The sequence below is a fragment of the Oryza brachyantha genome, chromosome 11 (genome assembly GCF_000231095.2).
Source record: "Oryza brachyantha chromosome 11, ObraRS2, whole genome shotgun sequence".
NCBI lineage: Eukaryota > Viridiplantae > Streptophyta > Magnoliopsida > Poales > Poaceae > Oryza > Oryza brachyantha.
In genome coordinates this window covers 982,758-1,007,810 of record NC_023173.2, presented here as the reverse complement: position 1 = coordinate 1,007,810, position 25,053 = coordinate 982,758, and the positions used below count along the sequence as shown (strand labels likewise).

At 43.6% G+C, this 25,053-nt stretch overlaps 5 protein-coding genes across 5 annotated transcripts; 2 read left to right on the top strand and 3 right to left on the bottom strand.

The window, feature by feature from the left end:
• Nucleotides 1-933: 933 nt before the first annotated feature.
• On the bottom strand, nucleotides 934-3,442 carry LOC102718779 (cell division control protein 45 homolog). The gene has a single exon (XM_040529002.1). It carries the CDS (start codon nucleotides 3,347-3,349, stop codon nucleotides 1,535-1,537), a length of 1,815 nt encoding a protein of 604 aa, XP_040384936.1. The 5' UTR covers nucleotides 3,350-3,442; the 3' UTR covers nucleotides 934-1,534.
• A 4,707-nt stretch (nucleotides 3,443-8,149) lies between these two features.
• Nucleotides 8,150-8,841, bottom strand: LOC102718498 (mini zinc finger protein 1-like). The gene has a single exon (XM_040529013.1). It carries the CDS (start codon nucleotides 8,753-8,755, stop codon nucleotides 8,453-8,455), a length of 303 nt encoding a protein of 100 aa, XP_040384947.1. The 5' UTR covers nucleotides 8,756-8,841; the 3' UTR covers nucleotides 8,150-8,452.
• A 4,742-nt stretch (nucleotides 8,842-13,583) lies between these two features.
• Nucleotides 13,584-16,519, top strand: LOC102706885 (probable arabinosyltransferase ARAD1). Its single transcript, XM_006662634.3, has 2 exons — nucleotides 13,584-14,608; nucleotides 15,570-16,519. Exons 1-2 carry the CDS (start codon nucleotides 13,715-13,717, stop codon nucleotides 16,083-16,085), a joined length of 1,410 nt encoding a protein of 469 aa, XP_006662697.2. The 5' UTR covers nucleotides 13,584-13,714; the 3' UTR covers nucleotides 16,086-16,519.
• A 2,155-nt stretch (nucleotides 16,520-18,674) lies between these two features.
• LOC102706604 (40S ribosomal protein S16) lies at nucleotides 18,675-19,412 on the top strand. The gene has a single exon (XM_006662633.3). The coding sequence runs from the start codon at nucleotides 18,753-18,755 to the stop codon at nucleotides 19,200-19,202; it is 450 nt and encodes a 149-aa protein (XP_006662696.3). The 5' UTR covers nucleotides 18,675-18,752; the 3' UTR covers nucleotides 19,203-19,412.
• A 2,430-nt stretch (nucleotides 19,413-21,842) lies between these two features.
• On the bottom strand, nucleotides 21,843-23,980 carry LOC121055756. Its single transcript, XM_040528832.1, has 4 exons — nucleotides 23,555-23,980; nucleotides 22,573-23,207; nucleotides 22,204-22,416; nucleotides 21,843-22,110 (listed from the first exon to the last, which is right to left on the bottom strand). The coding sequence occupies exons 1-4, from the start codon at nucleotides 23,832-23,834 to the stop codon at nucleotides 22,066-22,068; spliced, it is 1,173 nt and encodes a 390-aa protein (XP_040384766.1). The 5' UTR covers nucleotides 23,835-23,980; the 3' UTR covers nucleotides 21,843-22,065.
• Nucleotides 23,981-25,053: the final 1,073 nt, after the last annotated feature.

Genomic DNA, 25,053 nt, shown 5'->3' with positions numbered 1-25,053 from the left:
TCTATTAGTGATGTGACCCATCTCTTCGTGGATTGGATGAATAACATGTAGCTTCTCTTGAAAAAGTGTAAGAACTTATATCGTTTCTGTTAATGAAACAGGAGAGGAAACCCCTCATCCTTTTTTTAAAAAAAAGAATGACCAAATTTCATATGGGAAGGACTTCTAGTTCAATTTCCATGTATCCAAAGAGATTGACCCAAGCCTTGTCGAACTTTAGTAGAAAAGGTGAACAACTCACAAAAATCAGATTGTCGCACAAACCTTACTCAACTGACCATCCTCACACAGAAAAGAGAGACAATTAGTTCTTTAACAAGTCAAAAATTTATTGTCTTATCCAGATATACAATAGAAACTTCGACATTGGCAGAGCCGCAGAGGGCAAACTACAATTTTCCATTTGAATCTGCTAAATTTTATTTAGGACTCTGAAGGTGTAGACTAGTAGAAATTGATTAAGAATGTCAGTATTTCATATTGGTCCCAAAAAAACTAAGCTGGATTCGTATCAATATATGAAGTTCCTTCTGAGTAATAAGAAAGATCTGAGAAATGGTCAAAACCCTGTGGTCTGGAAAGCCTGATAAAATATGTCAGAAAAGGACTTTGTATGTAATAGTATCTTGTTCTTATTGCATAAACAATATGGGACACGCCAAAGAATGGACCAGTGCATTTAGTAAATGAAGTTTTTATTTGGAGTATGAAATGTCAATGATGCTACTATGCTGATTAGCTATCTTAAACTAAATTTTATCAACCAGCCAAACATACAGCACAGCTCATTTTATGGCAATCAATATTCGAGATCACAAAAGCGTCACAAGTTACAATGTTGAGGAATAAGTACAGTGCATATTGTAGATTTACAGTCATCTACCCTGACCAAGGAAAGCAGAACCTAAGTTTACAGTCATATACTGTGAACAAGAAAACAAAATGCTCCAACAAATATATGATTGTAATATATAAGCATAGGTCTGCAGTTACGGTGGTGGTTAAACGTAACAAGTTGGTGTGCTTGGGAAAGTTATCAGTTATACACTTCAAGAGTATCAAGTAACTGCAATCATAAAGAACTGAATACAAAACTATTCTACAATTGAGATTACAAGCTTATGGAAGAACTACAAATACAAACATCGATTCCATTCTAGTTAGTAAAGAAAATCAGCAAGCAGATGTACCTTGCCCATTGTGTGTTAGAATCAGGTTTGTTTCTGAATCTATTGATCTATTGTTTGTAACAATGGAGCAGTTACACTGAGGAAACAACAGGCAGTCATTGAACAACTGAACTTTGAAAATCAGGCAATGGTTGCCAGGCTGCTATTCTTAACTCAGTGAAGATCATGTAGGTAGATGAGGAAAATAGGATGTGCCATTACGACCACTCCACCAGCCCTCAAGCTCCTTTATTAAGAGTTTTCAACAGAGAATCAGCCTCAAGCTCCCATCTCAATGGGAACTGAAAAGAATTTTGTCGGGCCGGAACTGAAAAGAATCACTAACGCTAGACAATCACATGCCATCATAGCTTCTCTGTTAACCGAATCATGAAAGAGCTGACAGCAACAACGTCAAGAACAATCCATGATGACTCAAACATGTCATGGAAATAGTCTGCACCAATTTCTTCTGCAGCTGACCTAAATGCATTACCAAACGCATTCCCCTTAACAGCCCCCAGCCTTGGCTTCCCACACACCCCGACAACAAGCACTTTCTCAGGCTCCCTTGAGAGGCAAGCACAGATTAGTGGTTTCATCCTCGCACCCCGCTCTTTCAGTGCATCCATCAGGAAAAAGCAGAACTTGGTAAGAGCCTGAGGGTGGCAAAGCTTATCTGTGTCCACTGGGTCATCAAGCTTCACCCACCGAAACTTCTTGGCACTCCGAATGAACCCGGTCTTGGTAATTGCTGAGCTTCCTTGCCTCAGTATCGCCCTTTGTATCTCAATTGCGGACTGCATACCTTTCCGCAGCTGATCCACATTGCTCAGTGACAACGCCGAGTATGCAACCCAGAACTGTTCAGCAGCAGAAGACCCCTTGGAGTCCTTGGACTCAGCATTCAGTGATTCAAGCAAAGCCGTGGCGCCATAAACAACATCCGCAGCAGAAACCTTGGAGCGGTACCCATGCACCCTCAAGAAGCTGCGATAATAGAACTCGGTGAGCCCATACTCGGGCAAGAACCGATCAAACTCATCACGCATCTTCCGCTTGACCTCCATGCTCATGTACTGGAACCTCTTCTGGCAATCAGCGAGTGGGAATCCCATCCTTGCCAGAAGCAGCTTGAGCTTCTTCAGGCCATTGTCGCTCCAGGTCTTGAGCTTGGTAGCGACATAAGACGAGCAGAGCATGGAGTCGAACAAACTCCACTCCCGCAGCAGCATCAGCCGCGGCTCGTCTTCATAGGCGATACGGGAAACCTCCGGTGCCCGGATCTTTGTGCCGTCCTTGAGCGTCACCACCGAGCCAACTCCTGATGGGTCGAGATTGCCAGATCCGTTGATGTGCTGCTCGAGCTCCATGACGGCAGCCTGGTAGCGCTCGTTGGTGATGCGCTCGTGGACGAACTGGTCAGTGAGGGAGACGCAGGCGAGCCAGAGGAGCTCGTTGGTGTTCTTCCGCATCGCGTGGGCGAGGTCGTACATGAGGCACCCCGACGGCTTCCCGTGGAAGGTGCCGAGCCGGTAGTACTCCCTCCGCAGCTTCCCGAACAGCCTCTCCGGGTCGCCGTCGGCATCTGCATCATCGGAGAGCCGCCTCCTCTTCCTCCTGCCGCCCTCGGCGTCGGAATCCGAGTCGGAACCGTCGGAGTCTTCGTCCTCCTCGGCGACGCGGAGGTGGTCGTCGGCATCCCCCTGCGCGGAGAGGTCGGAGGCGTCGGCGAGGGAGGAGACGTCGAAGTCGTAGGAGAGATCGGCGGTGTGCTCGTCGTCTGTGGTGAAGAGCACGACGACGCGGTCATTGGCGGCGGAAAGGTTGTGGAGATGTATAGGGCGGTGGGAGTCCACGACGAACGCGGTGGCGGCGGGGGGCAGCACGGCGCGGAGGTCGCGGTGGGCGCCCCAGTTGATGAGTAGGAGGCAGAGCGGCTGGGAGGCGGAGAAGGAAGCGAGGAGGGAGGCGGCGGCGGCGGCGGAGGCGACGGGGTAGATGGAGAAGCGGATGGAGTCGGCGGAGAGGACGTGGGTGAGCACCTTGAGCGCGCATAGGGCGTCGGCGTCGGCGGCGGAGGGGAGGATCAGGAGCGGCGAGGCGGCGTCGGCCGCGGACGCCGCGGCGGCGGCGCGGAGGCGCGCGTAGAAGGAGTCGACGCGCAGCTCCCGCACCATTGGCGCATCAATCAATCGATCAATCAAAGTGGAAATGGAGGTGTGGTGAATTGGGGATCTGGGACGAATGGAGAATTGGAGAGTAGATGATTGATGATGATGAATTTTGGGGCGGGCAGCGCGGGGAGGAATTCGGAATTTGGGTTTTGGTGGGAAAGGCGGTTCCCGAATTGGGGATCTCACGATTCGAACCCCCGCGAAGTTTCACTGACTGCCATGTGGGCCCAGTTACCCGTAGGTTGGGCTGTACGTAAAACATCAACTCCGTTCGAACCAAATTATAATGGGCCGCACGTAAGAGGCACTGCCATGCTGGCCCATCTAAAACGAGTCGGACAAAATTCAAACGGGCCGGAACTAGGATTCATCTAAATTTGGTCATTTATATCTTCATTTAGATGAATCTAAAACAGTTTCATCCTTCATATTGTAGATTTAGTTGTCAATTATTATAGATTTAGTTACAATGCCACCTTAGCATCTACTCCCTCGTTTCACAACGTAAGTCTTTCTAGCATTGCCTAGATTCATATAAATGCTAATGAATCTAGACACATATATAAATTATATATATTCATCCATAAATGAATTTAGGCAAGACTAGAAAGATTTACAATATGAAACAGAGGTAGTAGTTAGCATGTCATATCAATAAAACACACACATTTGCTGTCTGTATGGGTGATTGTTTGGTTTTTCTTTGAAAAACCAAATATAATATTTGTAAACAAAAAATAATTTATGAATAAAAATTTTATATATGTACTTTTAGTGATACAAAAGTCAATGCTAAAAATAAACTTATATGAAAGAAATCAATTTAAATTCAAATTTTAGGTTGAAAATTTAAATTTTTAACTTATAAGTATAAGTGAAGCGAAAAGATGTGGTGCATTAATAAGTAGGTATCATATCGAAAGGCGTGCAACCACAGTATACATACACGTTTCACTTTTCGTATTATATCATTTTTAATAAGTTTATAACTAGGTCGTTGTTTTCTAAATCTATCTATATCGAATAATATTATTATCCTTAAAAATGTATATTAAGGTATCTTTTTTTAAAGAAAAAGGTTGGTACATCAAGTACCACTAAATACATAATTTTACAAAATTTAGTACCGTATGTACTTTATCAAGCAGCATGCATAGAATTCGTCGTCCATCTGTACCTATCTCGCCCGTGCGTGCACACCACCGACAGTGTAACTTTCTATACGTGATGGATATCAATAGATGGTGGCTTTCCTAGGCCAGCTCTATCTACTGCAACAAAACTTTCTCGATCGACAGTCCAGGCTAGCTGGCCAAGCAACCGATCAACACTACTCGATCAACAGCACGCCCGTGTTGTGCATGAATGTTGCTGTTGCCTGCCCATGTATCGTGTGCTTGCTTCAGATTAAAGAGAGTTTGTATATATAACTAGACGACAACGTGCGTGTTGCGCGCGGAACCAATGCACTAATTTGTGATTAAATGTCCGATTGAATGGTAGCACGGAGGTGACGTGCCAGCACGTGCCGACATCCACGGCAGGCCAAAAATAGCGTTGCGCATGTGATTTTCCAGAGCTTTGAAGTATTTTAATTACCAACAAAAGATATTAGTTCTAAGGAGTTCGCACAATATTGGACGCTCGGGGCCTCATCTTTTGGTTTGTGCGGTTGGGCTTGTTATTATAAGCTAAAATTTAAATTTTCAACCTTAAATTTTGAGTTGATTTTTGAGATTTTTATCTTAGTTATTTTCACTAAAACAACGGATATAAAAGTTTTATTTATAATTTTTTGTTTGCAAATATATATGTGTGTAAACACACTCTCTCTTCATATAAGATATATTATATGCATAGACTTGTGTTCCTATAGTATCCCAGTAATATGGCAGAATTAGCGGCAATAATTACAATTTGAAGGTTGCATGCTGAAAACAACATGCAAATGTGACTAGATGTAATAAAATGGGCATCATAGTTGAAAAGAGTTTGACTTTGGATGAATGTCAATTATGCACAAAACCTACAAAGGATAGGATAAACAAATACATTAAATGGACTCGGTCACTCCAAATTATCCATACCAATATAATCCAATATTACACACTAGTCATGCACATAAAAGTAGTACAACAAAAGCAACAAGTCGTCACCCACCAGCCACGAGACATAAGAAACGTAAGAAATCATTTATTTGTCGATGGCCTTTTTTTCGGTAAATTCACTCAATTTAAGATGTCTTTGATTGCTCATTCATACTAGCCCACCTTTTTGCAGTGCTATCTTATGCCTCCTTAATATACCCCTTATTCTTAACCCTGGAAATCATTTCCACCTCTTTTTTGGTGAGTTGATGCCACTCAGCTCGCTCTCCCCCATAGATGATGGGCCCACCAACCCCCCCTCAAACACACACTATCTATCCCTCTATTGCTTGGCCTCTCTTTCAACGCTGATGAAGCACTTATCCTCTTTCCATTCTCTACATCCCTCCTTCAACTCCACCATTAGGCCTCATGTTGCTTGTATCCACCATTATTAAGTCTTCCTCTACCGCCTCTCTTCATCCACCATTGTTTTACTGTTTCCATGGTTAGAGAAATTAAGTTAGGGGTTCGATCCAACAGAAGATAATATACTTCCTTCGTATTTAAATTTGTAACATTGTTTACTTTGTTCAGTTAAAATTTTAAAAGTTTGACCATCAATAGCTCTCAAATATTTTAAAAACATATAAATCATATGGCTAGATTTTTCATTATAAGTACTCTTAGGTCGCCTTTGTTCCCCATGGGGATTATAATTTTTACGGACACGCTTTTTAAATCATAGGTTATGTGTTTTGTAAAAAAAATATATGTTTAAAAATTCCTCACATGGTCTTATTAAAGTAAGATTACCACTTTATACTAATTAATTTAATTGTTTATACATTCAATAGGTTATTAGAAAAATCAAATAATCTTTTAATCATTGAATTTCAGCTATCTTAAACACTATTTACAATATTATGATTTTGTTATACATTCTTGTTATAATTTAATATAAAATCGATAATCAAAGTTGTACACCAAAGACTAAATAGAGTTAGCACAGTCAAATATTTAAATATGGAGGTAGTATTGGAGAGGTCCAAACAGTAATTACATAGATATCGATCAAGATATATGCGTAGCTTATACATGCACACAAACCAAAATGTGATGTCCAAATCACATAACAAATGCATCAAAAGCTGCCAGCCCAATCATGCACTGGGACACATGCAAGAGGATCGATCGTGTGGTTGTTTGTGCATGATATGTGTCTATGAAAGCGAACTAGAGCTTCATATGCATGATTTATATACCTGGCATGCATATATTAAAGTTTTGTTTTGATAGATGGATGCTGGCCAGAGAACAAGGCACATGGATTTGGACCGTGCTTGCTCACTCACCTAAAAATGGACCTGGGCTTTTTTTTATTTAAAGCAGGTGAATTATATGCAGTAATTAGATTGTGTTTGACAGAAAGATAATTTCTTCTCTTTTACAGGTTATTTTCAAGATTATTCATTGACTCTGTTCATGGGCTATCCTTCACAAGCTTGGATCATGGAATACATTGCTTATGGTGTCTCAGCAATTGAAGCCGGTGGTCACGGAGTTTTTTACCCAGGACTATGGGTGGCAATCTAGATTAAGGGTTTCTTCTTAACTAGAAGTTGCTCTTTTTTATTACTTGGTTACGCTTATGTCTAGTTTTGGCTGTGTACATCTTAGTTATCCAGAGACCGAAAGTGGTGTTCGAGTGATTGTATTACCTTGATATAATCATCTGAGATCAATAAAAGCTTTCTTTATATATATATATATTTAGTTAGCAACACTAAGTTGTAATAACTTAGGAAAGGAAAATTAAACATAAAATTTAAAGAAACTTAAGAAATGGAGGGATTTTTAGGAATTTTACCGTAAACAGTTCAATTCATGTAACATTTTCATGATTTTTTTCTAAACCAAATAGACCCCTAACCTTAATCCACTCGATCTGAAAGCATGGATAGGGAAAAAAAAACTCTGGAAAGTATCAAAGATTACGTTGTGGTTTTGTCAGTGACGGTGAGATGCAGCGATGACAACCCTGAAAATGATGCTAAAATTGACATTTGACAACAACTGATATCTCCAGCATATATATGCTTCAACATACACAGTGCACCGAACAGATTTAATTTGAAGGAACTAAATCTTAACCTCTGAAGAATTGACTAGTAAACTGTTCTCTATAACTTCTAGAGTTTAAAAATACACCAAACTGGAGGCTTCCTTTCTCCATGTTGAATATTCGATTCCTTTTGTATTTAGTGCACAATATTTCTTTTCTTGAAGGCAAACAATCTGACCCTTGGTGCAGGAACCTACTCCATGTTATTGCCATTAGACTTTTAACACTTAAGCTAGGCTAGCTAATGACTGCAACGACAGAAACACCAAAAGGAGCTGATTTTTAAACGGCTAACAGTTGACCTGCAGAGTAAGAGTGTATATATAGATCTCACACTTTTCAGGCATGAAGATCCAAATGATGAACCCTCACACATCCTAGTGACAAGATAACATACTATAATAACCTCACTCGGTGAAGTTAAAGCAAGACTTAATTATTTAGTAAAATACAAGGCATCAAGAGTAAATTGTGTTACCGCAACTTGCCTACTCACAAGACTTAACAACAGTGTACTTCACTGAAAAGACTAAGCAGATGATAACCACCAAGCAAGCAAAAATCTGTTTCTAGCATGAAAGTTAAGAGGCACAACGAATTCAGGCAAAAAAAAAGCACATGTTTTTACAGAATATGATTAAGATGTTCATCTGAATAATCTGTACACGCAAACACCAGTTACATATGTATATATTGTTCCAACAGGTATGTTACATTACACACGATCAATTCACCAAAAATCAAAATATGAAAAAAAAGAAGAAATTTTAGCTTTAATCGGTTCATACACAATCAGATTCATCCACCGAATCCTTTCAATGCAAATACCTTACCTGCTGATCCTGAATTCCTGATCTACTCGCACGAGTCTGAAGCCGAACCAATTCGCGGCGATCACCGGCGGGCGCCGGAGGAGGTGTCGGAGGAGCAGTCGCATTCGGTGGCGGCCTCGACCTCCCGCCTGTGGAAGCTGCGGTGGCAGCCGCAGGCGGCGCAGAGGAGCGCGGGGGCGGTGCCGTCCGCGCCCGACGCCATGAACTCGCGGCAGCCGTCGACGGCGTGGCCGCCGATGCTGGCGGCGTGGTTGCGCTGGCACTCCCTGTACCGCACCACCTTGTTCTCCTTCCTCCCCGGCGCCGGCGCCGCCGTGCCGTTGGCGTACGGCTTGGCCGCCGACCGGTCTTGCTGAGGCCCCATGGCTGATCGATCACCTTGCTTTGCCGCCGGCGAGCGTCAACGACGTTAGGTGGCGAGGAGAGGAGAAGAGGAGAGGAATGGAAAAGCTTTGGTATCCACGGCTTTGGATGGTGGTGTGTGGTACGTACTTATATGGAGGAGAAGAGATGAGCAAAGTTTCACTCTTTATTTTTTTGTCTTGTTAATTACTTTACATTTAGGAGTACTTTGCTTTCTTAAATATATTACTAGTGTGTGTACTCTTTGCTTATTTATCATTTATGCATTGCTCACTTTCAACTATTTTCCTTTTTTGTCAAACTAAAGTCATGCAGAACTAAGACAACTTTCAGCAGAAGGTGGATGAGCTTTAGTTATCTAGTATAGAAAACGTAGTAATAGATTTGTACATAATTAATTAATTATTAATATAAAAAATTGTAAAATAGATTAGGATGATTTTTAAAAACAATTTTTCTATAAAATTTTTTCGCAAAAATTCACCATTTAATAGTTTGGAAAGTGTGCACACGAAAAACGAAAACAAAGAAAACTGTGGTAAGTTAGAGGAGAGCCGAACGCGGCCTAACCCTGGTGTCATGAGTGTCTTTGAGAAATGATACCTTTTCTGTATGATAATTAACCAGCAATAGATTAACTTTGGAGGAACATATTACTATGCTATTTGTCTATCCTTTTTCAAGAAGGACATAATTTTGCACCGGCAATTAAGTTGGTTTCTTGTAGAAGAAATGGGCAGATTCTTATTTTTATTCTTTTTCCTTAGAAATGGGCTTGGTGAGCACGTTGGCACATTATGCATGATCAAGCTAGTTTGGTTGTTAATTCTGTTGCTAGTGCTGAAATATTTTCACTTGGAAAAAGCCATATCTTATCTTGTCCTCTTGTGCTATTGCTACCAAAAGGCAATTGGAGTAGCAGAGCATTCAGTCTGGTGACTGACTCGTGTGTGCCATTTAGTTAAGGACCACCATCACCAACTAAGTAGCATTTTAAGTAGGTCCTCTAGACCTTTAGTGGACAAGATTAGATCTGAATTGACTTGACAAAACGTCTTATGCGTCTCTTAGGTTGATCGGGATTCGTCTAATTGCTAAGATGGTGACAGGTTTTCGTTTACTGACATGGACATCTTGAAGAAAAGAGATTGGCAAAAAAGTCAAAATTCAGAGATTCAGTGACTTGTGGAGAACACAAAGCACAAAAGAGGAAGGAGATTTAGGGTTGAGAGGAAGTTTCTTGGATCCACATGGGGAGGTTGGATTAAGAAGCACTCTTCTCCAATTGACTCTTCTGTTCATCTCTGCTTGCCATTGCCACTTGCTTGTGGCACCTCTCCTCCATTTTTCAGAAGCAAAGTCTGTCCACTTGATCAATGATGCCAAGCTGTACTCTCTGTTGTGTAGAGAAATTATGGTATGGGACCTTCCTGTACGTCTTCAGAAACATACCTAATTCCAATGATGCGTATATGTCCTACTAGCCACATTTCAGCATGATGAAATCATGCCCTTTCTGCCTGAATTTACCTTCAATTAATCTCTCTATCAATCAACCACCATTGATCTATGTGACTGCTAGCTCTTGTCACAAACTGAAGACTTTAAGCAGGTTACTCCATCCTCAGTAAAGGACATCTAATCTACTGAATGCAATGAACTTGGAGATTGTCCCAGGTTGAGGTCTTATGATATACTGTATGTGAAAGATTCCATGATATCTTCTCTGTCAAGGTGAGATCTTTTCCTCAGGAAAAAGGAAAATGATGGGTACTAAGAAAAGATAAAAGTAGAACCCCGGCCGCCGAGACAAAGATACAGAAAGGTCGTATTCAGCAACCAAACATGTCTTCTGTAGTGGAACTGGTCATCAAATGATTTATGTCTGCTCTATCAAAAATAAGGAAAGGATTAGGTGCTCGAGTGACAGAAACAGCACACATTCTTGCTTTGCTTAGCCTAAATTATTCTTCAGGTGAAAAGAGGAGCATACTCTGACCAGGGAATTGTCAAGTTTGTCAAAGATTAGTAAATTAGGCGTCATTACAAAAAAAATAAATAAAAAGGATACACTAACGTGAACCTAGAAGTCTAAGAAATCAAGTAACTCGAATTCTGCTTATGGTCATGCTGGCGCTATCGATGGAAAAATTCATTTTTTTCTCAGGATTTTAGCAAAATCACTGAAAAAAAAATGAAAGGCGTATTTCAGACTAGTAGCACCTGAAGTCCTTTTCCTTCAGACCTATTCTCTCTGTCCTTAAATGTTTGACGCCGTTGACTTTTTTATACGCGTTTGTCTTTTCGTCTTATTCAAATTTTTTTTGTCAAATATATAAAGCTATATATATACGTAAAAGTATATTTAACAATAAATGAAATGATATAAAAATAATTAATAATTATGTAAATTTTTTGAATAAGACAAATAGTTAAACGTGTATAAAAAAGTCAACGGCGTCAAACATTTAGGGATGGAGGTAGTAATCTCTAAGACCTTATCATTAGTACAATGATGTTTTCAATATCTCTGTCAAGTTTAAATAACTTGTACTAATATAGAATGATGTTTAGAATCATTTTGCTACCAATATACTGTTTTACAGATGCAGTTGTCTCTTATACGCTTCAAAAATTAAAATACTCACTTGATAAAAAGTACTAGTTATCTCTAGAGGGTGTTATGCACTAAAGTTTTAAAGTTCTTTTTTACTTGTAGCTTTTCATAATAACTTGGAAGATGAAACATAATGATATATAGTTACGTTAGTTGTACCCCACAAGCTGCACCTCAGTCAGTCATGACAACCAAATCTTTGAAAAGTTAACCAAGTACACACAGGATTAAATGGATTTGCCAAGTACTACTCTTGAATCTTGATGCTTGAGTAAGGAAATAAGGGGCTCAATATATTTGACCTTATGAAGTAGTAGCAAGCATCATAGGGGCCTACTGGCTGGTGGATAATGTGGTATAATTTGGCTCCACCAATCAAATCAAAATCATACAGAAATATTAGGACAAGCTGGGGCACACTCACTTTAAGGTTCATCAACTCTGGTGTCTTCCAGTTCTACCCTCTGGAGATTAGAATGTTTGTTATCAAAGCCATTGCCATGAAAGGGCAATCAAAGATCAGATGTACACGAGTGGTTTGGGTCGCCATCAGTACAATAATTCAGCTCAATACTGTACTAATTAATTTTATCTTCTCACCTTAGCAGCATGCATCATGTATGCAGCAAGCAGGTGACACTACTGTTGGAGGAGAAGGATGTGAAGGTGCAGCAGGTCCCCCACGAAAGCTGTTTATGCTTGATGTGTGGATCCAACAACATACAGTGGTTGCAAATTGGCTGGCGTCCATTGCATCCCAATGCATTGCAATGCGACGGATGCGAGTGAGATTGTTTGGTGCATGCGAGAGTGTGCGTGTGGCCTGCAATTGAAGGCCTTTCTTTTCGGCCAGCTTGGCCTTCGCCACCGCAAATCTGGTTGCCCGCATCAATGCCCAGCCTCGCAATTTACAACTGCAGACTGGAGATTTCAACATCTTTTTCATAGAACAATTTGGGTTGTGCACAAGGTTCAGAACATGACCACAGTTGTAGAGCAGAAAGAAGAATTGAACGGCCAGAAAACAAACAGGAACTTATACTGAAGCTTATCTAGTAGAGCAGCATGAACAGGGAGGGTAGGGTCGGCGTGCCGGCCATTGGCACTGTAATATTGTAGTAGATGTCATGGATCATCACAATCTGGTTCGCGTCCAATCGGGCGTTGTTAGCAGCGACACTCTGAAACGGAACGGAAGGAATTGGTCTGAAGCTCTGCCGGGAGGGACAAGAGGCATCTTTTTATCTGCATCTCCTCTTCCTCTGTGGCTAGTGACTACTGATGGCGATCGCAACACCAAAAACGATCGAGATTGATTGCAGCATCTGCTTCTATTTCTCTTCCTTCCTGATTTCATCCACTCGAAGTCTCAAAGATCACCAACTGTTGGTTCTTGAATTCTCCTTGTCTATCTGTTTCAACCCAACCCAGAGGGCACTGCACTGCATGCAGCATGCTGATGCTGCTGTTTCTTGTCTGAAGCAGCCAGCAGCGATGCATGCTGAACAGGATGAGATGTCATCGTGAGGGGTTTCCGGATGACATACGGTGAGAAATCGTATAGAATTTATCAAAAAATCAAATTATTTTTTTTAATTTTATTTGAATTTAGTGCGGTTAGCACGGTATCAGTATTAGGGCACCTCCAATATATAGTGCTTAGTGAGGTGCTTAGTGCTTAGCTTAATCATTAAGCACCTCACTAAGCACTGTGCATTGGAGGCCCGATGATTACCATGGTATCATGCGTTGTAACTAAACGTTTTAGAGAAGTCTATGAAACAGACTCCTGTCCGGAAAGGAGTCCTTACGTTGCTTTTGACGCTGGCACCGCTCCTTCGCACTCTCCATCTCCGCCTCCACGCTGCTTCGCGCGCCATCACTGGTTTTCCTCTATGTAGCTTCGTTGCCGGCACTGCTGCCTTACTCACCGTACGCCGCTGATGATACCAACTAATATCATCTGCTTCATTACTTAACCTGTTCGGAAGGAATCCCCTCATCTAGTTGGCCTGTTTAGAAAAAACTAGGCCATGATGCCAGGATTGAGATTTGGGAGGGAAACCTAACATAAACTGATCTGCAGCCCACAAAGAAAGGAGTGGGCCGGCTTCTTATGGGCCTAATAGTGGCCCATTAATAAAGGTATGGGTGTACTGCGTATGGGCCCTTTACACGGCCCACGATCAGCCTGGTCTGGTCGTAAGCAGGCAAAGCTGCTTTCTTCTTCCCCTTCCTCTCCTTTCCTTTCCTCGATCCATGGCTAGGGAAGACTGAGAGAGATCCATCGATCCGCCTCTCTCCCTCCCACCATGCTCCGCCCATGACCCGGGCGGCTTCCCCATGCCGCCCCGCGCCCGCACCCTCCTTCTGCCGCTTGCGGCCGCCACGCTCCTCGTCGCCTCCACCATCTTCCTCTTCGCCGCCACCGGCGCGCGCTGGCGCCCCGCCGACACCGGCCTCCCGGTCCCCGCCGCCGCCTTCTCCTCGGCCGTACTAGAGGCCGCGGATTCCAAAACAGACAGCTCCGCCAAAGAACTCTCGTTCCTTGACGAGAATGGCGGGCCCGACGACCCCAGCTCCAGCTCGGCTGCTGCCGCGAGATGCAACCCGGGCCGCGCCGCCGTCAGGGTCTTCATGTACGACCTTCCGCCGGAGTTCCACTTCGGCCTCCTCGGCTGGGCTGATGGAGGCGCCGTGTGGCCGGATGTGAGGAGCGGCGCCGCCCCGCGCTACCCCGGTGGGCTCAACCAGCAGCACAGCGTCGAGTACTGGCTCACGCTCGACCTCCTGTCCTCATCGTCGCCGCCGTGCGGGGCCGCAGTCAGGGTCGCCGACTCCCGCGACGCCGACGTGGTCTTCGTGCCCTTCTTCGCCTCCCTCAGCTACAACCGCCACTCCAGGGCCGTGCCGCCGGAGAAGGTCAGCAGGGACAAGGCGCTGCAGGAGCAGCTGGTCAGGTACCTGATGGCACAGCCGGAGTGGAAGAGGTCAGGTGGCGCCGACCATGTCATTGTCGCGCACCACCCGAACAGCCTTCTCCATGCCCGGTCAGTGCTGTCCCCGGCGGTATTCGTGCTGTCTGACTTCGGGAGGTACCACCCCAGGGTAGCCAGCTTGGAGAAGGATGTCATTGCTCCTTACAAGCATATGGCTAAGACGTTTGTGAATGATTCTGCTGGGTTCGATGCCCGGGCGACGCTGTTATACTTCCGGGGAGCAATTTACAGGAAGGAGGTAACAACAATTAACAACTGTGTTAACTAATTCAGCTGATCATACTCTTTGATGCATCAGGATAAGTTAGCATCAATACTTTCTACACCTGCCTTAAACATTATATTATTATTACAGCTGTTATCTAAATTTGCAAAAACTTGTCTTTTATGCCAAGGAATGGCCTTGTAGCCAAATTAGACAAACAAACTCTGAGAACTGAATGTTTGTTTCTAGTTAGTTGCTTATGCTTAGTTGTGTAGATAAGGTGTTTGTCTAACTCAGTTCACCCCCTTCATGATACCCTTGTGTATGTTGTTTTATCACTTAAGAGTAAAGGGAAAGTAACTGATCTGGCACACTCGACCCCTCTGTTCCGTTAATTGGAAGGCATGAAAGTATGCAACCCTCCTGCATATTCCTTCCAAATAAATAAAAGAATGTGTGGTTGAAATTTAGAATTTGGTTGTTTAATATATGAATTTAATGGGAGTGTATATATTTGGGAGTTCACTGTAACTGCAAGTATCTGTCAAGGCAGACAAGTTGTTCTGTTTGTTCAAAGCTCAGAACTCATGATCCATTAATGCATTTCGACAATTTGACCAAGATACATTTTGACTGCACTAATACAGAACTGATGATCCATTTATGAGATTTGAGTATGACTACAAAATTAATCTCCAGATTCCAAAGTGAACAAATTAACAAATATTCGAAAATACGACTTGTCTAAATTTCTTTCATTAACATATCGGTAGATGTTCCCTGTTTCGTGCCTGTGGCATTAAAAGATACATGTATCAGGTAGTTCAGTCAAGAAATTTATGCTGCAGAACAAATTTACTTTATCAAACTTAATTTGTGCCAGCTGGATGGTGAAGAGCTAGTGTAGATGATGTCGACATTAGGTTACTAGGATTAGCTGTATTATCTATATATTATGATCCATGGACTAATATACTGCACCATATTTGTCCAGGGAGGGAATATCCGACAGGAGCTATATTATATGCTCAAAGATGAAAAAGATGTTTATTTTGCCTTTGGAAGCGTTCAGGACCATGGGGCCAGCAAAGCCAGTCAGGGAATGCACTCATCAAAGTTTTGCCTTAACATTGCAGGGGACACCCCTTCCTCCAATCGCCTGTTTGATGCTATAGTAAGTCATTGTGTCCCTGTTATCATCAGTGATGACATTGAGCTTCCTTATGAAGATGCATTGGACTACTCCAAATTTTCCATCTTTGTTCGCTCATCTGATGCTGTCAAAAAGGGTTACTTGATGAGACTGATTAGAGGAGTAAGCAACCATCAATGGACAAAAATGTGGAAACAGCTGAAAGAAGTGGATAAACATTTTGAGTATCAGTTCCCATCTCAGAAGGATGATGCCGTCCAGATGATCTGGCAAGCATTGGCCAGAAAGGTGCCTTCCATCCGGCTGAAGGCACATAGGTTTAGAAGATTTTCGAGATATGATAGAGGTCGAAAATAAACAGGGAGAAGGTGCTTAAGTCTAGAAGATTTTCTAGATCGGAGGAGAAAAGGAAAATGAACAAGAAGACAGTGTATGCATGTCATCGAGGGCCTTGTTATCTAACTAGAATTTCCCTGACACATCAATTGCATGTCTCATGTGGTTTCATGAACGAGATAATCGGACAGATTGGCAAGGATCAATGAGATGTAAAAAATTTCAGGCTAATTGTTGTTTGTTTCTTAGAAAGAAGATTCGTAGCTTAGGATTAGGCTGTCCAACTGAGGTGTATACGGGCCGGCAAAAGATTGTTGTTTTTGTAACATATACTCTTAGAAGTAAATCAAAAGGTGGTAAAGTTCTTGATCTGAATATGATATTGGGAACTGCATCAGACTTGATCATATGTACTGTGTATTCAATCATTTTTGCATTTTGCTGTTGCTAAATGATGGGGCTTTGTGCATTCCAATGTTGGTATGATCTGCCTTGATTTCCATCATGTAGTTGATTGCTAGCCATGACCACACAACTTGTGACTCCAGCTGACCATAGGCTTTGCTCGTCTTGTGTACAACATTCGGGAACACGTCCTACCTGCTGTCGAACTAAAATAGGTTCCAAGAAAAATTCAGATTGAGTCTTGGGCAAACTCAACTCAAGTCCAAACAGCACTTGCATTCTTCATAAAAATAAAAACTCAACTCAAGTCCAAGCAACTAATACTGTATTACGACTTCAATCTAACGAGCTGTCTGCATACACTAGACCAGTAGTCTGAATCTGCAATATGCCGTTGGCAACATCATAAAAATAAAAACCACAGACCAGTAACAGAAACAACATGGTTCAGAGTGCACTAGGCAACAGAGAAGAGCAAGCCAGACTACCAGACCTCTAAAATCCAAACTTAAGCTCCCTAATCTACCTAAAACAAACGTATACAGGGACAAAGGACTGCACGCCTCAGAAACAAGAATACAAAATGTCAGTTTCATGACTGTAACAGGTTTCTTCAACATCCCCGACAAATGCTTGCCTTGTGTCGCCTGACAATGTTTTGAGAAGGTGACCAGCTCCGGCTTCTACCTTCTTTAACTCATCCTTGTTTAAGCCTGTGCAGTTTTGCAAATTTGTACAAATGCTAAAGATCACAACAAAGCCATGTTAACTACTTATCAGATATACCATGGAAGGCCATCAGAATGATCAAATAAAGCCCACACATTCAATAAAAGAGTTGCAGAGATTTGTTACTGCAGCTTTTGTCTGCGTAGCTTCTAAACCCCACAAACTTTTGCAATGTTGAATGTCAAGAAAAGATGCTGAGATGATCCCAAATAAAAGGCACAAGTAATGTCATGAGACCATCAAACCACATTGTGGAAGAAAATCAGGATAAAATCTGAAAATCATGATTTTCAAAATCTTAGCTCTCCAAACCCCAAACCAAGGAGAAATAGGTCCCAGAACACTCATATGTTAGCAAGTATGGCATAAATATAATAGCATCTAGATTTCCAAACAACCCAAGGAATTTGATTGATTCACCATTCAAGGGAGTAAGGGACTGCTCAGTTCCCGAGGGGAACATCTTATATAGCTCTATTTGTTTCATAGAAGTGAGTCTATTTGTGCAATTTTTTCGAGTTCTATATATCATCCCATTGAAGTAAAAGATTAAGCTATTAAGTTGATTGAAAGGATGCTATGCGAGGACAGCAGCGGAAACATTGAAATGTAGTGAAGTGATATTGTAATTTGGAAATACATAACATCAAATTTGAGATTTGAGTGATACTGTAGTTTGGAAATAATTAATAACGAAACCGTAGAATAGCTTGAAAACAAGATTTTCATAATAAATAAGCAAGAATTCTACAAACGCAAAGTGAGCTCAACAAAAAGAAAAATATTAACATATCCACATGTTCAATGTACAAGTTCAATTACAAACATTCGTATACCAAAGGCGTCTCTGCATCCACTATTGCCAAACAGCATATACAAAACCACTCCATGAAAAGAACAGCCGGACACAGGTCCAATATATAGCATTCACTAATACAAGAGTAAGTAATGAAATGAAAATCCATATACAAAAGAAAAAATCAACAAATCGTCAACAAAGCAATGGATAAAAAACGCAAATGTTAGTTTAGCATGTTGTTTGGGTGAGCCCGCGCGGCCATCATCGCACGCGCTCCGACCGCGAGCAGTCGTCATCGCTCACCGCCGGCAGCAACCACGGGTACCAAGCCGCCTCTTTACCCCATCAAAGCGCGCCAACCTTCCTGCCAACCCTTGGAGGGCGGCGGTGGCGGCGCGGATGTCGGAGAGGCGACCCCGGCCGCCGCGGCGCCGCCGGACGGCTCGCTCTGATAAGATCAAGTAGTGTTCGTGAGGGTCGAAACCCTAGCTCGCCGCCTCCTCCCCCATGGCCTTTCTACCAACGAGAACGCGCCCACTAGTTGGGCTCGTTACAGGCCCAACTAATTCTAGCCCGGCCCATATAAACGTCCATGGCCCACATGTCATGGTCAGCTAAACCCTAATGGCCTCGCTATAAAATCGCTCTCTCCAAGCGATCCTTTCTGTCCGCCGCCGCCACTCTCCCGCACCAAAGCCGCCGCCCGAGCCCTAGCGCCTCCGCCGCCGCCGCCGCGCGCCACCACCACCGCAACCATGGCTGCCGCGCTGACTCGCCCCCCGGCCGGTACGGTTCAGTGCTTCGGCCGCAAGAAGACGGCGGTGGCCGTCTCCTACTGCAAGCCGGGGCGCGGGCTGATCAAGGTGAACGGCGTCCCCATCGAGCTGATCAGGCCGGAGATGCTCCGGCTCAAGGCGTTCGAGCCCATCATGCTCGCGGGGCGCAACCGGTTCAAGGACATCGACATGCGGATCCGCGTCCGCGGCGGGGGGAAGACGTCGCAGATCTACGCGATCCGCCAGGCGATCGCCAAGGCGCTCGTCGCGTACAACCAAAAGTACGTCGACGAGGCCTCCAAGAAGGAGGTGAAGGACATCTTCGCCCGGTACGACCGCACACTTCTCGTCGCCGACCCCAGGCGCTGCGAGCCCAAGAAGTTCGGTGGTCGCGGCGCCCGCGCAAGATTCCAGAAGTCGTACCGTTAAAGGGATCGATTGGGGATGGTGTTCTCCTTTCCAGCCTACCTATCAATGGAGCTACTTGTCTGGTTCATCTAGCTACCGCTTTACTTTCTTCAAGTTTAGTCTTTTTAAGCTTAGCCCCGAACCTTGCCTTTTTGACATTGTGATATGGATGCGATTGAGATGTTTAAGACTCTACTGTAGTATCTAAAATATGGTTTGGTCTATTACCAATGTTGTGGAGTTATCGTTTATATCTGTCATGTTAAGATGATCCATTATGCTGGTAGTGGTGTTCTGTCGTGTTGTGATAGGGAAAATACGCATTTCATTCAGGTCGTGATGTTTTTAACTTCAAAGTAATTGCCAGGGAAATGCTTGTTTGCTCTATTTCTACTTATTCTCAATTTGATTTGTAACATTGTTGGTTCAGGTAGGTATCTAGTTACTTATGCAGCTGATGCAATTCATGTACCAAGTAATCAGTGTGCTGAATATGGCAATAATAGTTGGGCATAGGTGTTTTGTTGATCAACAATTGCAGATGTCATGTTAATTTAATCAGTCTTACCTAGGATAATATAGGCATATGCTTAGGGAATCTTGATTCTGATTTCAGATGTTCATCCCTTAAGTTGATCTTGATGACATGCTTATATTAGGATTTTATGATGAGTCAGTTTCACAATTTTTTCTAATTTTTCATAATCGTATTCTTTTAATGTTGTAGTGATATACAACTAAAGTTGTTAAGGCAATGCACAGATTATCTGGGAAGATTTTATGTGCTATTTTCATTATAGCCTATCTCAATTGAATTGCTGTCTGTTTTCAGAAATGCTTCTTGTGATCACATTCATTGTATAGGTTCATGGTTAGTAGCAATGTTGTCTGATCGGCTGGTCGGACCTGATCGCCATGGCACCAGTCAGGTCGATCAGGACGATTAATCGTCGATCAGCCCGATTAATCGAGGCTGATCGGTACAGTAGTGCGGTATATTTACCGGAACATAATAATTCTATATACTATTTAATGTACACCATAATATGCAACAATAGAGATATTATTTGAGGGTTAGATGGTACTTAGCTTTGAGAGAAAGAAACCCTACAAATAATGGGCCGGCCCAACTAAAATTATAAGTGAAAAGATTTTTCAGGCTGTCCCAAAACATTCTGATCATTTGGAGCATCTGATCGGCCGATTGATTGCCCCTGCTCGCCGATTAATCGGATGATCAGAAACCTGATTGGCCTGATCGTTTAGAATGCTCTGATCGAGGTCAGGGGACCGATCAGCCCGATTAATCGGACGATCAGATAAAATTGGTTAGTAGTAGTTCACTGTCCTTGTTTGATCTTGTTGCATCTACCATGATATTGAAGTTAGCAGTAACTTCCATGGCTGTATATGATATGATCCTTGGTAGGGTCTGAGTGGATTATCCAGTAATGCAGAAAATTGGTTTTTGTTAATAGAAACAATCAAGTTCTCAAACACTGCAGTACCAATTTTCATTAAGTTCTAATATTGCTCTATTTGTCATATGACGTTTGTTAATCTGCCATGTTGCTGTTGAATCTATATAACACAATTCCTGTATATTGAGAATCCTATGGCCAAATAAAAATAGTTGCTACTACTTTTAGCAGTTGTGTCGTGAAGATTTGATAGCACAGTTCAAACCGATGTTTATGTTATTACAAGCATATGTTGGTGTGGTTTGTTATGCTCTTGAATCTGTTACGTTTGTTCGTTTGGTTATCTAACGGAAAATCTATTTGGGTTGTTATTCTTTTGATGAAGTTTGGTGTCGAGAATTTTGGTTCTTCACCAAAAGACACGTGGTTATGAAGTTTGCACGTCTAGTTGATACCGCCCCAACCCCATCAAACAAGTCGTCCTTAATTGGACAAATTACAAGCTGGGTGTCTCTAGTTTAGGATAGAGCAATGGAGAGGGTCCCGTATAAAACTTAAGTATATAGCTTATTATATTGATGATTCTCTAAGTAGATCAGCGGCCTTGGAATCAAGGATGTGCCATTGTTGGGTCAGACACTGTGACTTCGGTGGATAGCGAAGAGGAATCTATTCAGTCCAATCGACCATGGACAATATCCAAAGAACAGTCAACAAAAGACCTTGGCAACATCTTCCATGCTCTAACAAATCCATCCGTGGTTGAAATTTGATGGGAAAAAATGGATTATTTTGCTGCTGGTGTGCACGTTTTTTTAAACTCCGCATGGGGGAAATCGATCGAATTTTTGTGAGTTTTGTATCGCTGGAGACCTCAATCATTTTTGGCACACTAAAAACCTCACACAACAGTGTCTAATACCAGAAAAAATGCCACGAGTGGTAAGCAGCTACCTGACTATACATACATGATTCCAATCACCAGACAACAGACATGGCGACAGCGAGGGGTCTTGAACTCCTCGGCAGCGAACTTGATGACCCCGGTGAACGGCGCCGCCTCGGCCAGCTGAAGCAACAGATGAACGGTTAACCTAAGATCTCCAGCTGCCTTCCGGTGGATGAGTCAAAATTGCAATTCGACTGCCAAAGAAACCGTGGCTCAAGTGCTCAAACCTGAATACAACTCAAGCGATATCAGGTTTAATTTGAGCCAAGTTGCAAACCTGGGAACTGAAACTACGCTCTGCACCTAGAAATTCAGAAAGCGGCGTCTTGTAGTACTTTTTTTTTTCTAGATGCAGACAACAGCGTCAGTATATATGTACTCATGTATGCTCCATTTAGGACTTAGGAGACCAGTTTGATTAGTAGACACCAAGCTTGTATGACATTTTTTGTATGGCTGTACATTCTTCTATTCTACGTAAGAATCATCCAACCAGACAATTTTGATCTCCTGATCAGGTGCCCTCCAACACCCGTGACTCGCGTGCAACCACAATCTCCTACAAACAACACACAAACACGACTCAGTGTTTCATTTGTTGGATATGAACACTGCTGATAACATAAGAGAAGAGAGGGACATGTACACTTGCCTTGACATCTCCATCTCTCGACAGGACGCACCTCGACGTCACGGCGCTGCCATGACCCAGCACCCACCCTACCTCGCACACGAACTCCTCGCCCTTGCCGCTCTCCTTGAACAAGCTCCACAGCTGCTTCGGCAGCGTCACGATTCCATCGCCGTCGTCTCTGCTCAACCCCTCGCCGGCGGGCCCGTCAGGCGTCAACCCGGCGAACTTACCCTGTCCATCGACACATCACATCACAAAGTGTTCATGCTGAACCAGAGGTTCGCGATGAAGCTTCTAACAAGAATTGGTGGTGGGGGTATCCACGGCGACGGTGAGGTGCTCTCGAAAGCTAGCGAGTAGCAATGGCGCAGCAGGGTGAATGCTCACCGTCTCGGGGTCCAGCTCGTTAGAGAACCTCGCGGCGAAGGCGCTGTTGCTCTGCCATTGTCCGATCACGTCGGAGACAGGGAGCTTCTCTCCGGCGGCGAACGCGGCCTCGCGGACGGCGCAGCCGCCTAGCTGCTCGCCGTTCCGGTACGGGCCGTACCACTGCTCGGAGAAGACCTTGACGCCGCGGAGCCGCGCCTCCTTGGCCAGCGCCACCGTCTGCACCAGGCGGACCCTCACCTCCCGGCTGTCCGGGTGCACCACGCAGTGCTCCACCTCGAGCACCGGAGCCGGGCCCTTGGGCCACGCGGCGACGTACGACCCGCCGGCGGAGTAGGCGAAGGCGGAGGCGGAGGACGCGTGGCGCTGGTGCGAGGTGTGCACGGTGGCGGCGTCGGCCTCGCAGCCGACGGTGGGCAGCAGGCGGACGAGCCTGTAGTGCAGGTCGCACGGCGCAGCCGGGTCGGCGAGCGTGGGGCACTGCGTCTGCCAGTCGAACACCTGCACGCCCCACTCGCGGTAGGCCTCCGGCACCACCTTCTCCGGGAGCTCCACGGGGTCGCCGGCCGCCGTGAATTCGGCTCCAAATCCGTCCCACTCGCCGGACACCCGCGCCGCGAACTCTGCCCAACTATCTGCATGCCACGACACAAAAAATTTTCACCATTGACTCAGACACTCAGTGTGCATGCGTGCCATGCCATGCAGTAAACCATTGATCAACAATTCAGCAACCTAGCTGTTCATTTTGACTAGAGTTTGAGACTTGGGGCTGGGCCGTTCATCTTGACATAGATAGATTTAGGCTATTGGATGTCTCAAACGATGACGACGACGAGAAATGATGGTGAAGAGTAAAACATGTTTGTACACGGTACAGATAGATACGATTAAGCATGCATTTGCAGACATAGACATCATTGTGTTCTAAAGGGATGACACTGCATTACAAGTATTCTATTTTCAGAAGAAGCAGATTAACCTGAAGGCTCGAGAATCCATTGTTCTGAAGACGCAGGAGGAGACGCGCTGTCAGTGGCACTCGAAGAGCACCTCAGGGACAGGAGGATGCTTCTGCTACTCCTGTTGCTGTTTCTGCTTAGCCGACTGGTGAACAGCACCTGAGGCTGCTGCAGCTTTGCAGCATGGGATTCGTACCTCCTGCTGCTGCAAGGAGGCAGCGGCAGGCAAGAAGATGGCCTCCTGGGGCTTGGGCTGGAGAAGAGCAAGGAAGAAGAAGAAGCCACTGCTGCTGCTTCCATCTGTGTGTGTGATTTACTGATTTGTGCTCACTGCTCAGCAGTGGCAAGGGAATGCCAATGGACAGTCTTGCTTTTTTGTTTGCTTCTTGGTTTCTTTCTCTGTGGATCAGTGAAGGTTGGTTGTCCTGTGTTCAGTGTTATCTCTGGGTTCTTGGCCTATCAATTGCTCTTCACCCACATCCGGTGGTTCAAGTTTATTCCTGTCTTTGTCGGATTCTCCTGTGGCATTTCAATAATCAGGTAGCAATGCATAAACAAGAAAAACAAAATGATGAATATTATAGTTAGTGTCTCAAGAGAAATATGACTCCATTACTTTTTTTCTCCTCAAAAGAAGGGTTGCTTGCATGACTCGCCATGTTTTCATTTCTACTTATGCTTAACCAAAATTTAAATTTTAAAAGTTAAATTTTGAGTTGATTATAGCTTGCCTCAGAAAATATAAATTGCTTATATTTTGGTAGCTCAGCTGGATTTTGTTTCATTTGACCAATGTTTTTGCCATGGGAGCTGTAGTGGAGACAAATCAAGGCTTCGGTGGAACGTCATTTTGAATTTAGGATTTGTCAGAAGCCACTCCCAACTAAGGGTTTAGATCCTCTGCCATTCCATACTAATGGTAGAGAATGAATAGTGCTATACCATTCGATGAATCTCACCGTCCGTTTCGAGATAGACGGTTATGGATCAGCATGCTACAGTGCAAAACAGTAAATATATTGTTATTTTTGCTATAGTAATTTGCTACAGTATCCTGCCATTCTCTCTTGACTTTCACTGTGTTAGCCTGCCATTGCTAAGCAATGGCAGGTGATCCGGATCCCCCAACTAGAGGGGCTTTGTCCAACTGCCTTTTCTTCCTTTCTTGTAGATGGAAATGGTTTTGCCCATGTTCCATATCTTTGCTCACCGTAATACCCTTGAATGAAATAATTCCACTAAGTCTATTAACATGCTTTGATTTTAGAATTGGAAGTACCGAGTGATTTTAATCAACCCCAAATAAACAAAGAACTAGTAGAACAAATGAACGTTTCATATTAATTAAATCAATTAAGCAACAAAAGAACTAGCGCATGTGTACAATTAAAAAAAAGCAGCAGTAAAAAATCATTCGAGTAAATTAACAACACCATTGGAAATTCAATAACAAGCGCACATATTGCTGATCTATCCCAAATGGTGCTGCTCGATATGATCGATCCCCTTCTGTGTGAGA

Bases quoted from the DNA above. Each gene is read 5' to 3' on its own strand.
- LOC102718779 (XM_040529002.1), bottom strand. From the start codon at position 3,349: ATGGTGCGGGAGCTGCGCGTCGACTCCTTCTACGCGCGCCTCCGCGCC.
- LOC102718498 (XM_040529013.1), bottom strand. From the start codon at position 8,755: ATGGGGCCTCAGCAAGACCGGTCGGCGGCCAAGCCGTACGCCAACGGC.
- LOC102706885 (XM_006662634.3), top strand. From the start codon at position 13,715: ATGCCGCCCCGCGCCCGCACCCTCCTTCTGCCGCTTGCGGCCGCCACG. The intron at 14,609-15,569 runs GTAACAACAATT...ATATTTGTCCAG, and splicing joins GAGCAATTTACAGGAAGGAG to GGAGGGAATATCCGACAGGA.
- LOC102706604 (XM_006662633.3), top strand. From the start codon at position 18,753: ATGGCTGCCGCGCTGACTCGCCCCCCGGCCGGTACGGTTCAGTGCTTC.
- LOC121055756 (XM_040528832.1), bottom strand. From the start codon at position 23,834: ATGGAAGCAGCAGCAGTGGCTTCTTCTTCTTCCTTGCTCTTCTCCAGC. The intron at 23,208-23,554 runs GTTAATCTGCTT...CGTGGCATGCAG, and splicing joins ATGGATTCTCGAGCCTTCAG to ATAGTTGGGCAGAGTTCGCG. The intron at 22,417-22,572 runs GTGAGCATTCAC...GTCGATGGACAG, and splicing joins ACGAGCTGGACCCCGAGACG to GGTAAGTTCGCCGGGTTGAC.